Raw genomic sequence first — 15,987 nt, 5'->3', positions numbered from 1 at the left:
AGAGATAAATGAGTCCCTGAATGGATAAAATGAAAGTGATTTTATTCCTGGCAAGACAAACATTTGTGCAAAGAGGAAGAACTGGGGACTCACAACTTATCACTGGGTTCTGATTTAAAGGTGTACAAGTGCAGTCCATTACTTAGGAAGTTGCAAGAGCAGTGAAGGCTAAATCGAAGCTCAGATGGTGACAAATGGAGGCACAGAATGGAGCACAAAAGAGTTTAAATCCCAGAGATGACAAAAGGTGAATCAGTTGTAGAGGAGACAGTTTCAAGAAGGCAACAGGAAATCTAGATTGGATTTTAGGGAAGACTATTTCACTAGGGACAGGACTATGTAGCACTTTAAAGTAACAAGATGGTTTATTAGGTGATGAGCTTTCGTGGGCCAGACCCACTTCCTCAGATCAAATTGTGGAAGAAAATTGGCATGACCATATATACCAAAGGGATACAATAAAAAAAAGTGAACACATATAAAAAGGACAAATCAAATTTCAGAACAGAGGGAGGATGGGGGTTAAGGTTAATGTCTATGAGCTAATGATATTAGAGGTGATAATTGGGGAAGCTATCTTTGTAATGGGTAAGATAATTAGCATCTTTGTTAAGGCCCAGTCGTAAAGTGTCAAATTTAAGCATGAACGACAGTTCAGAGGTTTCTCTTTGAAGTCTTGTGTTAAAATGTCTTTGAAGCAGGATGCAGGTAGTCAAGTCATTGAGACAATGCCCTTTCTGGTTGAAATGCCTCATGAAACGAGGTTTACAGGAGCGGTCGACAAAAGCTTCCCTTGTCGACCGATCAGCGTCTAGACTGCTGTGCTGTGCCAGATCAGCTGATTGTCAGCACAGCACGGCGACCATTTTCATTTGAATGAAGCGGGGATTATTTAAATCCCCGCTTCATTGACTATGTCAAGTAAACTAGTTTACATGGCTCCGTTGACGGAGCCATGTAGTCTAGACATACCCTAGGAGGGTGGTGAAGCACTGGGATGGGTTCCCTAAGGAGGTGGTGGAATCTCCATCCCTAGAGGTTTTTAAGTCCCAGCTTGACAATGGAATGATTTGGTTGGGATTGGTCCTGCTTTTAGCAAGGGGATTGGACTCGATGACCTCCTGAGGTCCCATCCAACCTTACGATTCTATAAGTAACTTTCACATTTTTATTTACTCTTAATTTTCCAGTATGGAAAGAGTTTTCTTTAGATGGTTTGGGATGTTCCCACTTCACCATTGGGCATTGTGGGGGGCCTAAAATATCTGTGTATCTGCTCCAGTTCTCTTTCATTGCCAGTATCACACAGAGACACTAAGGGTATGTCTAGACTGCATCACTCTGTCGGCAGAAGGATGCAGATTAGGCAGGTCGACATTGCAAATGAAGTGGGGATTTAAATATCCTGTGCCTAATTTGCATAAAAATGGCCACCGTTTTTGCGGACTCAGCACTTTGTCGGCAAAAAGCAGCAGTCTAGAGGGGGATCTGTCGAGAAAGAAAGCCTTTTTTGACAGATCCTGTAAACCTCCTTGCAGGAGGCATAAGGGATTCACTTATCATGTGAGCTTGGGCATGTCACTCTGGGGCAGGCTGTGGTTCTTCCAGCTACAGTGGCCCTGGCATGTCTAGTGTTGCTAGGGGCACTGACACTCCACATCTTGCACTCAGGATATGAAGCACTGGGTGATGAAAGAAGGTGAAGGGTTCTCTGTCTTCTCATCCACCTTCATGCAACAGAACCCCCAATCTAACCATTGATATGCTTGTACCTCAGTTTGTCCAGTCTGTGAAATGGGTTTATACTCTGCCCTATATCACAGGGATGTTGAAAGCTTACATCACCAATGCACTGGGTGTGGGGCTAGGCCTTTGCAAAGCCTCCCATGAAAGATGTTCACGTTATCCTATCGATTGAATTCTTCACAGCAAGGGTTCTCTTTCCTATGCTTGACCCATGCCTGGCACAGCAGGGCCCCATCCCAATTGGGGCCTCTGAGCCTTACCAAAATAGACATAAATACAAACCATGCAACACTTGGCGCGTTTTGGTGGCTTCCCCCGAAGCCAGCCCCAGGCTCTCACCTCTCTCGAGCGGATCTGGGCTCAGTGCTAGGAGATGACAGGAAACCAGCTGGCTCATACCAAGCTTCGCTCTGAGTTCTTGAGTCATCTGAAATCTTCAGAGGTACAGTAATGCTGAGCTTTTCAATCATATCTTGGGTATTAGGTTCCAGTTGCCTAGGCTGGGAGACGTCCGGGAGAACAGCAACTGCTGCCTGCCTGGTAGTTAAACTCTCTTCCATTAACGACTCTTTGTTCTCTCTTTAATGGAAGCGGGGACCCTGGCTTCCCCGGGGGACTCCGGCTGCGTGGGTTGTTCAGCCATGCTGCGGTTCTGCCAGCGCGCAGCATGTACTGCACATTAACCTTGCTTACTCAATGTCATTTTGAAAGGAAAATTAGAGCCAGCTCGGTTGGATTTTCCCATTAAGGTTGGTGTTGAAATAACTGGAAATCTGCACAGTTCCTTGCTTTGTAAGTACAATGAGATACTAGGTGGCAGCTAAGTCCCGCGTGAGAGCAGTGTGACACGAGGGGTGGTCGTGCAAGGGCTGAGACACTGTGCTACACCAGACCGCCCCCAGATAATCCGCCACACTGCAGCGAGGGAGGTAAGCGTCACTCCTAGGGCACTGCGATGGAAACAAAGGCAAAGAGAACTCAGGTCCAACCCTGGCAGGTGCTGAGAGCCCTCCACACCCATTAGCTGCAATCCAGGAAGTGCTCCCCACCGTACGGAACCATGACCCATGTGATATGGGTTTGGCACTCCACACTCCTATGCTCAGACCACTATGGGGTCTCTTCAGTGCTGCAGCTCTCTCATGCTTTCCTACGTGGAGTTCACCTTCTGTCCAGAGACTTGGACCCAGGCACTTCCATCCTCCCCTGGAACTCAGTCGAGCCCTGATGGGTCAGGGGAAAAGACAAGCTGGAGATCAACATTTGGAGTCCAATTCCCCCGGCCAAGGGCCAGCATAAAGCCTGCAAAGTGTGCCCTTATGCCTCCGGCGCTGCACCCGGAGTGAACTGAAATGACTAAAGTTGCTTTCGATCATTATTAGATGCCAGCAGGGCTGGCCTTCTAGGTTACAGGACGCCAAACTGTTCTGAAGGGGGGGAATTGAGCCATGCATTACTGGAAGGGACCTATGAGCACGTCAGCTCATTCCCTTTCTGGTGCCATTGTAGGAGAAGGTGACAGAGCCAGCCTGTCAACTGCAGTTTCGAAATTCAGATGCAGTGTCTCCTGCAAGGCGCTCTTGCTCAAACAAACATTATGGGCTTGATGCAGGGACACTGAGGGAAATCCTCTAGCCTAAGACAGACGCCAAATGAGATGACAATGTCCCATCTGGCCTTAACATCCGTGAATCTATGACTCTGTATGAGCTTATGTGGGATGCAGAACACAAAACACTAGTCGTGGGTTCATGGCTGACCCTGGATGAAAACAACACATGTGATTTTACAACTCTGAAAGAAAAAGAACGCATCTAGAGCAGGGGTGGGCAATAAGACATCGGCGATTCACCAGGGTTAGCCCCTGGCGGGCTGTCACTGTGGTACTTACCTGCACCTCCGCAAGTACGGGCACTTGCAGTTCCCATTGGCTGTGGAGCGCTGTTCCTGGCTAGTGGGAGCTGCAGGAATGGTGATCCGTGGTCAATGGGAGCTGCAAGCGCTCGTATCTGCAGAGGCACAAGTAAATACGGTGACAGCAGCCCGCCAGGGGCTAACTGTGGTGAACCATGTCTGGTCCATGGGCTGGTTATTGCCTATTGCTGATCTAGAGCCAGATGGGTTGGGATACTGGTAGGCAACAGAATAGCCATCTGTTTCCCATTTCAGTAGACTCCCAAAGGAGATTCCCACTGCACAGAGACTCGGTAAGAAAACAAGGACTCTGGGTACTCTCCCTGATTATCAGGGCCAGTAAAAGTTGTGCATAATAAGCTAGACATTTCAGAGAGCAAAATATTGCTAGTACAATAATGGTCATGTTCCCAAAGGAAGACATGGTTTCTTCTATTCATCTCAATTAGAGGCAAGCTGGGTCAGGTTACAAAGCTCCTTTCACTGTGAATTTTATAAAGTAATTGAAGACATGAAGAAAGACAAGGTAGAAATGACAAAGCCAGCATCACAAGGCAGGGATAATAGAGATTATTCACGATTAGGAAGGAAGAGGGAAAAATCACAGAACAGCAGAAAATACAAAAGGCCTAAGTAGAACAAATCTTCTAATGGACTTTTATGACTTTGCTAATTACTCTGCCAATGTAAGAGCTTGATTGTGGCTTAATCCAGTATCAAGGCTCCATTGCACTCTTCAAACAGCATAGACAGGGCAATCAGGTAGCATCCCCAATTATCACCCCTAATGTCATTACCTTACAGAAACTTCCCCTATTATCACCCCTATGTCATTACCTCACAGAAACTTACCTTCTCCCCTCACCCCCACTCTGTTCTAAAATTTGATTTGTCAATTTCACATGCGTTCATTTTTTTGATTGTATCACTTTGGTATATATGGTTGTGCCGATTTTCTTCCACATATTGATCTGAGGAAGTGGGTCTGGCCCATGAAAGCTCATCACCTAATAAAGCATCTTGTTAGTCTTTAAAGTGCTACATAGTCCTGTCTTTTGTTTTAGACAGGGCAATATTTTCAAAAGTACATAAGCGATTTAGGAGCCTAACTCCCATTTTCAAAGAGCTGGACCCCTACATGTCTTTGGTGCCTTAGAAATTGTTACTCGCAGTCCCTCTCCGACAGGACATAAGCAGTGGATGAAGCAGACCAGTGGAGTGGGTTGGAAGGATGAGCAAAAAAACTAAAAGGTTCAGCAGAAAGCATCGTCACAGTGCCCCTGGGCCAGGGGATGAAACGTGACTCAGAATATGTCTTCGCTGCAGACAAATAAAAAGCGTGCCGGCTCCGGGTAACCGTGCCAGGACAGAGCAACTCAGCTTTTAACCTGGGATAGCACCTCAAGTTCAACCCCACACTTCCCTATCGGCTTTCGCTCGAGCTAAGAATGTTCCTAAGCTTGCTAATCGCCCATCAGTCAGAGCCTGATGCGCAGACCAGCAGCAGATGTCTTCTCCCCCATGCCAGTGTGGCTGCACAGACTGGTACACTCTGGGTTGGGTCCGCTTTTGCTGAGTTCCTTCTCTGCCTGCCCCATCTGCGTGGAAGGCGGGGAGAAGTCTTGAGGTAATAGATGTGGGTCACTGCCCTATGCTGGCTATGTAAAAGGGGATCCTTATTGTCGCCCACCATGCTCTATGAAAATTGGCTTATGAATATGCATAACTCGAAGACACTTCATGCAAAACAGGTCATGTAACACGTTGTTTTTAAAGTTACAACCTGCTGACTATGGGTATCCTATTTTTGTGCATTCATTGGTCTTGTGCTCAAAAGCCGGCTCTCCATGAGCACCAGCTCCCACCTGTGCCCCCGCGCTGTTGCCTCCGATACCTGCGTGTAATCCAGGCTCATCGGTTAACTGCTTACATGTTTACACTATCACATCCCTTGTGTTACATCTAGAGACTCACCTCAGTCAAAGAGAGACAGAAAGGGGGCTTAGTCCTGCTTTGAGTGCAAATCTCAGCACGTCCTTAACACTGGAACGGATGCCTCTATAATTCTGATAGCTGATAGGCATCCCCCCCAGGGAAACGTAGCCAGCTTCCCGGGTTCTTATGGCGCCTGGCTGTGCGTGTTGTTCTCTGGCTGAGAAGCTAATGAGGAGCCATTAATGAGAATAGTATTTACACAATAAAATCCCCGGGGTGCTGCGCTGGAAACGGCCCTTTCAGTCGCTCCGTCTCTGCACAGCAAAAGGTTCTACTAGCACAGCCAAGCCAAGTGCAGAGAATTAGATTAGAAATAATGAGTTGTCCCTCCTGATGAAAGTCAGCTAAGGGCAGGGGATAAGCATGGGTGCATTGCCCCCTTTGTTTACAAGCTATATTGTATCTCGACTAGAAGACTTGCCCGGCCTTACGTGGGTCCTTCATTTGATTAATTTTTGTGTTTTAGAAAATAAAATGAAAATGTCCACGCTTCGTTTAAATCTCTGTTCTGGGACGGAGCTGGGGAGGAGGGGTTCGGGTTGCAGACTGCCCCTGGGAGAGAGGACAACCTCAGCCCTCTCTCACTGCAGCATCTTGGGCCCAGCTGAGAAGTGCCTCTCCATGGCTACTGCAGCTCCAGGGGGCCAGCTTAGCTGGGACAGGTCGAGGTTTGTCTGTCCCCTGCACTCCCCAGCCAGAGTGAGGAATGAAGCAAACTGTGCACTTTCCACTCATTTGCTGATGAAGGGGATCAGCCAGCGATGTTCCTGTATGTATTGGAAGGAGGAGCTTTAGCCCCTCCCACTAAAGGGCACCTGGGGGCGGGGCCGGCCCCGAGCCATTTGTGCGCCCTGGGAACGTGGCGCCACCCCCCAGGAGTGTGGCGCATGCGTGGCCCCGCCTACAATGGGGCACCCTAGGTGGTAGCCCGGTCAGTCCGTAGCTTAGGCCGGCTCTGCCTGCGGGGGTGGGAGGTTCAGGGCTGGGGCAATCTCAGATGGGGAGGAGAGGGCACCCCCAGCCAGCCCTTTTCACCTGCCTGGTGATTCTCTCTCTTTTCTGCATGATTCTCTGAGAAACAATCCCATTCCGGGCACATCCCATTTTCCTGGCACAACCAAACCCTGATCTTGCTTTAAGTTATAAAAGGAAGCTGCCTACTGAGTTTGGTGGTCCTAGTTCTTACAGCTTAGGAGGAGTTCTTGAACAGACAGACAGACAGACTCTCTCAAATATACAGTAGATTTCCTCATTCACTCACTCTCCTAGCACAGTCCAAAGAACTGGGAACATGGTTTCAATCGAAGGCCGTCCAATAATTGGCTAAACAAATCTAACAACACAGGGATAGCGTGTGCTGGATTTCTGCCTGCGATTCTTCATGTTCACAATTTCCAAGTTGTGTTCGTCTGGTGATAAGAAGGGTTTTTTCCCCCTCCACTTTCCGCATCCTGCCACGGCTCACATAGCGCTGCCAATGGCAGGAGAAGCGTGTGCGTGAAGGGAAATCGGACAATTCATTCAGCATAAATAAGGAGCATGGTAATGAGACAAATCCAAAAGAAGTCTCCTGTTCATCAAAAGCATGTGTGGGCCAGCTAATCCTAGCTACAGCAGGTTTTCAAGCGAGAGCAGGAGCCCAGTGCTACCAAGGATAAAGATTGAGGCCACAGAATTGCTCCTTTCTGGTCTCTGGGACTGGATTAATACAGGGGGTTTAGGGGCTGCCTCCCAGGGTTTCAGGCTAAGGGGGGCTCCGCAAAAGCTCTCTGGGCTGCCAAAAGCCCAGATCTGTGGAGGCGATGCCTGCAAGTGAGGGCCACCGCTTCAGGGAACAGTGCAGGGCCTGGGTAGGCAGGGAGCCTACCCCCAGTCCTGAGCCTACCCCAGCAACCTAACTCCCACCCAGACCCAGCAACTCTACCCCAACCTCTGAACTTGAGCCTCCTCCCCGATCCTTCACGCCTTATTTTTTGCCCCACCCCAGAGCCTAGGGGAAGCCCAAGCTCTTGCCTGTGTTTCCCCAACTACCAGCCCCACTCCGCGGATGAGATCATTGTGTTTAAATTAGGGAAAAGTCTTTTCCGACCGATCCTGTAAACCTCATTGCACGGGGCATAAGGGATCGGTTGGAAAAGGCTTTTCCTTGTCGACTGATCCCCATCTAGACTGCCGCTTTCTGCTGGCAAAGAGCCGCGGCGTCAAAAAGCGGTGGCCATTTCTATTCAAATGAAGCGTGGGATATTTAAATCCCCGCTTCATTTGCAATAGCGATGTGCCTAATCTACATCCCTCTGTCGGCAGAAGGGTGTAGTTTAGAGACACCCAGAATGGTCCAAGGTTTGCCCTTTGCATTTATAAACAAATAGGTTTTTTTAAATCGGTTGGTTTTCTGGGTAGCAAGTGGTTAAACTTGGACCTCTCTGCCAGACCCAGGGTCAAGTAGAAAGATGACTTGAGCCTTGCAAGATACCTGCCTCCTAGGGTCAGCTCCAATGCCTGTTGACTTCAATGGCAAGATTCCTACAGACGCCAGTGGCAATTGGCTCAGACTCCACAGAGTGTATCTGGGACTTGTCCCTCTGCTCTGAAAAGCACGTGATTCGCGTGGTACCTGTTCCTAGCTTAGCAAACTATTTACATTTCCTGCTTCTCTTATCCCAGAGCCTTCCCTTGCTAGACAGTAACGTCCGATTTATCATTACTCAGCACAACATATTTTACAGCAGCTTTCTCTGTTCACTGTGGAAAAAATGTAATTCCATATGGGGAAAAAAAATCACCATACATCCTGAGCTAAACCAGTCAGCCTGGGTACATCTACACAGCAGTGTTATTTTGGAATAACTGATGTTATTTTGAAATAACATAGTCCGTGTCTACACTACAAGCAGTTACTTTGACATAATGTTGAAATAATGTCGAGCAGGAGGACTTCTTAATCTGACTTCTGTAACCCTCATTGCACGAGGATCAGTGGCGGATATAGGGCAGGGCGAGCGGGGCAGCTGCCCCGGGCCCCGCGCTTCAATAGGCCCCGCGCCAGCGCCAGGGGTGGACTGGCCTGGCGGGATACCGGGAATTTCCCGGTGGGCCATCTGCCGAAGGGCCAGCCGGCGGCTGCTGGAGGAGGAAGGGGGGGATTGTGGCGGGGCACTGCAGCCCCGTATTTTTGAAATTCCCCGGTGCCAGCCAGTACAGGCCACGTGGGGCCGAGGGAGTGCATGCGCAGCGTGCTGAAACGCCACGCAACAGCTGAGAGGGGAGACGCTTGGGCGTGGCGTGGCATGGCGCGACACCACGGCCCGGGACTTTAAAACCACAAGGCCCAGAGTTGCACCACACAGTTTGGCACGTGGCCTGGAGCCTGGGCCGGGGCCGTGGCCGCTGCCACACTGCACACTGGGAGGCAGAAGGTGGATGGCAGAGGAAGGGGCTTGTGCTGAGGGGAGGGGGGCAGGTCAGGAGAAGAAAGAGGAGGAGAGACAAATGCCAGGGGGCCAAGTGGAGACAATGAGGAAAAGGGCAGGAGGGGAGGTGTTAGTGGGAGGGGGGACAGGGTGATGCTGGGAGAGGAGAGGGTAAGGGCATTGGGGCCTAAAGGGGGGAGGGAGAGGTGCTGGGAGAAGGCTTTAAAGGAGGGGTGGGCGTGAGGATGGCAGGGATGTGTGAGGGCACAGGCGCATGAGGAGAATGGGAGCAGACGGTGGTGAGGGGGTGGGCATCAGGGAAAAAGAGGGCAAAGGGCGCAGGAGCAGTGAGGGAAGGGGGAGGCACCAGGAGGGTGCAGGGCTAAGGGAAGGTGCAGGTGCCAGGGGATTCTGGGGGTGAAGCAGAAGGGCAGACACCTGCAGGGGAGGGACCAGCACCAGGAAGAGAGATGCAGGGCAGGTGTGTAGAGGGAGGTGTTAGGAGAGGGGATGAGGAGGGGGTAGCTCACATGATTAGTGTGGGGCTACTGGAGAAGTGGGCACGGGGAGACACACCCCTTTTTTCTGTTTTTTCTCCAAAGGGGGGGCCCCGTGATATTGGCTGCCCTGGGCCTCGCAAAACTCTCATCCGCCCCTGACGAGGATTAAGGGAAGTCGGGGGAAGAGTGCTCTATTTCAGAATAAGTGCTGTGTAGACATGTCCAAATTCGAAATAAGCTAAGTTGACTTCAGCTACACAATTAGCGTAGCTCAAGTTACGTAGCTTATTTCGAGTTTAGCACTGCTGTGTAGACGCGCCCTCTCGGTAACAGCCCAAATGTTCAGGCTCAGACGCTGAAACCCGGGGGGGTGGAGGCCAGACCCCAGGCCAAACCTAAAAGCCTATACTGCGACTTTTATCCGTGCAGTGTGAGCCCCAGGAGCCAAGACTGTCAAACTTGGGCTCTGAGTCTCACTGCTGTGGATAGACGTACCAATTTAGTAGCAATTTTCATTTTCAAAGGAGATCATGTCTACACAGGGAAGTTTACGGGTAGTAGTATACTGGTGTAATTAAACTATTGTAACTCCTGGGTGGACACGCAAAAACAGAGGCCTTTTTCAGTTTAGTTTATATCACTTTGGAAGCGTTTTAAAAATACAGTTACAGGTTACAACTCTCATAAGCTGAACCCCATATATTCCAGGATTCTGCTGGTCAAGAATTTGCTGAGCCTGCCTGGGGCTCCCCGCAGAGTCTGCAGGCCAGATCTGGTGGCTTGGTGGGCCGGATTTGGCTCCCAGGCCGGATTTTGCCCAGGACTCTTCTAAAACAACCCAAGGTGTTAGCCATCATCTTCCTCGTCACCGTCGCCTTCCCCATCATCACCAGTGACTATTATTCTGGTGCCTCCCAAGGACTGCATCTCCTTCTCCTACCACCCCTAGGCTGGGATGCCACTTGTATCATATGTTACGTGGATGTTGTTGTGTTTGATTAATATTCAGTAGAGGATGTTTCCTTTTCTCCTTATTTGTATTTCCTCACCTTACTAAAGGTGAAGTGTCTTTTTGCAACAGCTCAGTATAGCATCGATCTCAACTTATTATCATCTGCATCAATTCGTTACCATGGGCCTTCTGTGGTTGTCTATCACATGTATTATTTCTGTCCTACCTGGTTATTTGGTATGGTCCCAACTGGTTATTTTGGGGTTTTCTAAGAAATGATGTACTGGCTAAGTTTGAGGGTATTCTTGGACATGCCCATACCATGGAAAGTTCCTTAATCTTACCACCATCTATCTAGGTGAAAGGTCCTGAACACATGTGAGCTAACTGTGGTATCTCGGTGAAAGGTCCCAGATAAAAATACTAAGTTTGCCTCAGCTCAACATACAGGACGTGGCCTGTAAGTCTTTTGTGTTACTGCCAATATAAACCTACTGGAACTTAATATAATAAACATATACTCAAAACCATATGGAAAAAATAAATATTATATATACACGCTAGTGGGCAGGTTAGCCCCATAGGCTACATCTCCTAATAAAAGCGCATTATGTCACCTGCTTAAACCACAAAGGATTAACATTACAGTGATGCAAATGCAAAGTCATGCTGCCACGATTATGCCAGTGATCACGGATGCCATGAAGGCTCTGAGTTGGCCTTGCCCTGGACTTAGACCTTGCCAGTACTTCAGAAGCAGGACACCCCTGGAGCAGAGAGAATTCTACAGGAAGTCCTGGCTCAGGACACCCCAAGTGCAGCCACTGAAGGACAGCTCTGCAGGAAGTCCTGGTGTCTGGTGCCTTCTGGGCACAGCTGCTGTCTGTGCTCCAGGTAGAGCCTTCTGAGGTTTTACTTAACAGACATTTGTGCAAACCACTTCTTTGGTTTCCATGCGAGTTTCACACCTGCTGAGTCGCAGATAGAGCCCTGAGGTTCACGGAAGGTACCTGGGGCTGCATAGTTTGTAGAATGTTTAACAAAATAAACAAACTGAGAATTTCGCTATTTGGGAAGGGGCCTTTCTTTGAAGTACTCCCTTGCCTTTCCCAGCCAAATAGAAATGCAGGCACTTCAAAGAAAGAAAAGCTAAAATCCAGGCTTCCTTGCTGCTGAAAGAACGGATATGGTGGAGACAGGGGGATACTTTAATAACTGCTGCCCACCTCAGTACCATCATGCGAGGTCATCTCCAAAATATGGCTTCCTCCAGATGCTATTTGCAAAATGGACTGTATAGCCCTAATGGATCCATGTTGCGAGTGTTATCACCTTAGTGTTATCGCAATGGCAAGGCTAAATGGCCGGCATCATCCCAAGTGTGGTCTTTGTTTTCCATGTCAAAGAACCCAAGAAAAGTCAACAATGGGCACCTCTTCACCAGTACCATAAACACACCATTTCCATACTTGCATTCATCTAGGGCAAGGGTGGGGAACCTCAGGCTCGGGGGCTGGATGTGGTCCCCAGCTTACCTGGATCCAGCCCCCGAGGCTCAGGGTTCCCCCCCAGCTTTGGGGAGCCTGCACTGGCACTCCAACTCCCCCACTGCCCACACAAAATCTGCTAGGCTGGACCTTCCTAGGCTCTGGTGTGCAAGGGAAATGTGGAAAGTGTCTTTCTCCTTCTCAGCCAGGCGCCATGTCAGTGACGGGGTTTTTGTTTTGGATGTTTTTGTTTTGTTTCTCACTTGTGAGTGTCCCCCTCCCCCAACCGATTTTTCAGTGGGTTAGTGGCCTCCGACCCAAAAAAGGTTTCCCACCCGTGATCTAGGGTCAGACCCAGCCCTTACCTGCTATGACTCCAGCAATGTAGACAAAGCCAATCCTTGCTGCTCCGTGCACCATTTCAAGGGGAACCCCAACCAGAAGCTGAAGAGCAACATTGAGTCCAAGGTGTTCTATCCTGGGGCAAAGGAAAAGATCATTTGTTGTGTTTTTCCCACCAGTGTTTCCCCCGTGTTTCCAACAGGGTAATGACGTCTTGGAAGGGGAGGCCACGAGAGCCACAATCTAGATTCTAATCACAGCATTTCTGTGGCTCAATCTACGTAACTTTAACACATTTTTTTTAGCCATTGACGTACGGCTGTTTTACCATCAATATTCATATCACACACTCTGATACTTGTATTTGGAGAGACAGGCAGCTATCCCTAGGCATGAGTTTGATGGCTTCAACTCCACCACAGTAAAATCTAAGATAAGTGTATGTAGGAAGGGGATAAAAACCCAGGACCTTTGTTTAAAAGTTAAACAAAGCCAACGCCTAAGGAAGTCACCGCTAGCTGTAGCAGCATTAGGGATTTTCCAATCTTTGCAGGCTGCATCCACTAGAAATCCATGCTAGTGCATGAAATTAAACAGATCTGACTTCATTCAGTACAGAGCAGCTGTGACAGATACTGTTCACACTCCTCAGTCATTTATTATAGGGTACCATGGTAGATTGCTTCAGTAAATTTTTTGGGTGGGAGATTACATTAGGTTTGTATTATTCCAACAGAACATTACAAATAATCCCAGGTTATGTGAGTTAAATCTATACAGGCGGAGTGCACCTCCTGAGTGTTCTGTCAAACAACCTTTTCATAAGAATTATGTCTCTTCCCAGGATTGTAATAAGGAAGATGAAGAGAATTTGGTGCAAAGGCCACTATCTTTACCCGAAGATACGTCACTCCTTTCAGTAGCATTGTAATGGATTGTTACGACAAGAAGTCTGATAATTCAGATCAGCGGATTTAGGAATGCGCCACACTTTCCTGTGTGAACTTGAACAGCAAGGCGTGTCCCTAAAGAAATATACAGCATGGAGTAAAGCGCGAACCAATGCATATAGCAGAAATCTAGAGCCATGGAGCCATTCAATATGCTTTGATCCACCAAATATATCAAGTGACGAAGTTGCTTACGTGAAGACTATATTTTATTCAAGGGCTAGAAATACAACTGAGAAGAAGATTCCTGGTTCCCCGGAATTGTCCTGTAATCATTTGGGAGAGGGCTTGAGACAGTATTTAAGTCTATATGATGCAACTTACCCCCTTCTGATGCCAAGTTGTACTCTGAAAAGATCAAACTTTGGTGGCACGGGTGTTACTGATAGAAAAACACTGAGAAACACCCAACCTGAAAACATTTTTATCCTACCAGGCAGGTGCTATGAAATGTTTTCACCTTTAAGTGAAATCCCATTCAGCATAGTCCTCATAATGGCCAAAGCATAATTGAAGCCACTGATGCATGTATAACATTAGAAATAGCCTCTGCATGGAAATAAGCAGTAATACAAGAGAAAAGCAGGGTTACTGGAGTCAAGGGACTCACAGCCAAGCTGTTCAGAACACATTACATCACCCATTGTCTTTTCTGCTGTTCCTCCTTGGCAGCCTTTGGTCCTTTCAGCCACAGACCGCCAAGTTCTGAACCAATAGCAACAGCCTCACAATGCTCATCTTAGACCCATTTCCACAGATGGGTACAATGAAGTATAGAGGAGGTAAGTGACCTGCAGCCATACAGCAAGACAGCAGCAGACACAGGCAAAAGCCCAGCAATCTTGACTCTCAGTGATCTGCTCTAACCACTCGACAGGATGCTCTCCTGCTTTGCACATCGATTTGACTTGTGGCTTTCCAGGCAATTCCAGGGTAGACGCAGTTGTTCCACCACAGTTCCTTCCCCACCCTTGCGGATACACAATTCTCCTTCAGGACTCTTGCTAGCAGGTCCATCCCCAGGTCCTAAAATTTGCTGGGCTGATCCCTAGCTGCCCATAGCAGAAGCAGAAGGAAAGTAAAGGTAGGACCTCCCTGGTCCAGCATCCTTGGGACCTGAATCATGGAGTTTGCCGGACCAGGAGAGGTTAAAGCTCCCCTCCTGGCCCTGCTCCCTGCCGCTGGCTCCACTGCCCCCTCCCCCCCCACTGCTGGTGCTGTGCTCCTGCCTGGGGCTGGGGCTGTGCTCCTCACCACTGAGGGTGCCAGTCTGGGCTGCTCTCCCAGCCACCGGCCCTGCTGTGCCCATCCAGTCTGGGCTGTGCTCTCGGCCCCTGCTGGCCGGTGCTGCACTCCCGACCAGGGCTGTATTCCCTGCCTCCCCATTACCAGCTCAGTCCCTGCACCTGGCCTGCCAGAGCTTTCCGGACCAGCAATATCCACGATCCTGCCAGACCATGGATGTTGCCGGACCAGAGAGTCCCAGCGTTTAGAGGTTTAACCCGTAGAGCTTTCACATGTGGCTGACACAGGTTACCTTCACGTGGGGGATGTGCCAAGTGCAAGGAAACCTCTGAATTCTGGCCTTGCTTTGCTCTCTCTAGAGTCAATGGTAAAACGCTGATTGGCTGCAGCAGAATCCGAGACAGGCCCATGCTGAGTGCTTGTGAAATTCCCACCTGCCGAGCAGAGCATGGTTTTAAGGCTGCCTGCTGCTCACAATCCCTACTGTGCACACTAACAAGTGCCATGCTGCGTGGGAGCCAGCCGGAAAGCGTGAATCCCAAGCAAATGTGTCTGTGAAAAAAAAGACACCGGTGCTGTAGATTTCCGCTGTGTTTGATCACGAGTTTAGAACAGCAAAGATCTTGCGTCTCATCAACAACACTTGGCACATAAATGTCGTTTTCTGTTTTTTGAAGCACCATGCAAATATTTACACCTCCCCTTTGCTACTGAGGGATTCCCAAGCGCTTTAACAATGGTACAGGTTGGACCTATCTGGTCTGGCACCCTTGAGACCTGAGCAGTCCCGAACCAGGGAGTTTGCCAGACCTGGGGAGGTCAAGGCTCCTCTCTGGGTTGTTGGGGTCCCTGGAGCCTGGGCTACCCACCCTGCTGCCGGCCCCAAGCCAAGGTTCCTGGGGTCAGCCTCCTTGGGCTGGGACTCTTCAGCCACCACTAGCCCCGCTGCTTCCAGGGTTCCTGGCCAGGGCCGGGGATTCCCCCAGGGTTCACCAGCCCTGGTCTCGCAGGGACTCTGGCTGGGGCCAGGGATTCCTCCCAGCTGGCACCAGCCCTGCTGTTGGAGCTGGGGATTCCTCTAGCCAAGGCTCTGCTCTCGGCCCCTGCTGGCCAGTGCTTCACTCCCAGGTGCTGGCCCTGCTGCCTTAAGCCCAGGCGCGGCTGCATTGCCGGCCAGGTCTGTGCTCCCTGCCTCCCCACCGCCAGCTCAGCCCCTGAACCTGGCCAGCCAGGGCTTTCTGAGCCAGCAAGATCCATGATCCTGCCAGACCACGATGTTGCCAGACCAGAGAGTCCTGGATTTGGAGATTCAACTTGTACTGCGCATCCCTTTTTCCAACCTACATAGCTCCTTGTCACCGGCTGTGTTCTCACCACCCAGAAATCCAATTGGCTATCTTGCCCTCCAATGCCTTAGTCACCATTTATCTTGGGCTAGGTATCTCT

The 15,987-nt window shown here is 49.5% G+C and overlaps 2 protein-coding genes across 6 annotated transcripts in view; one reads left to right on the top strand and one right to left on the bottom strand.

Annotated features, from left to right (window-relative positions):
- RHBDL3 (rhomboid like 3) overlaps positions 1 to 15,987 on the bottom strand; it is a 156,978-nt gene that overhangs the window by 30,514 nt on the left and 110,477 nt on the right. For all 5 annotated transcript variants that reach the window (XR_012896900.1, XM_006125162.3, XM_006125163.3 and 2 more), the window contains one exon: positions 12,370 to 12,482. Coding sequence is in view for 4 of the 5 variants with exons in the window: in XM_006125162.3 (XP_006125224.1) it covers positions 12,370 to 12,482 (113 nt within the window). In the remaining variant the exon portion in view is untranslated. The remainder of the gene's footprint in view (positions 1 to 12,369; positions 12,483 to 15,987) is intronic.
- LOC102457124 (sterile alpha motif domain-containing protein 9-like) overlaps positions 1 to 15,987 on the top strand; it is a 221,437-nt gene that overhangs the window by 130,125 nt on the left and 75,325 nt on the right. The window lies entirely within an intron of this gene.

Source organism: Pelodiscus sinensis, chromosome 20 (genome assembly GCF_049634645.1).
Source record: "Pelodiscus sinensis isolate JC-2024 chromosome 20, ASM4963464v1, whole genome shotgun sequence".
In the NCBI taxonomy this organism is placed as follows: domain Eukaryota; kingdom Metazoa; phylum Chordata; order Testudines; family Trionychidae; genus Pelodiscus; species Pelodiscus sinensis.
Note: the sequence above shows the minus strand (reverse complement) of the source record. Positions and strands in the feature narration are given on the sequence as shown.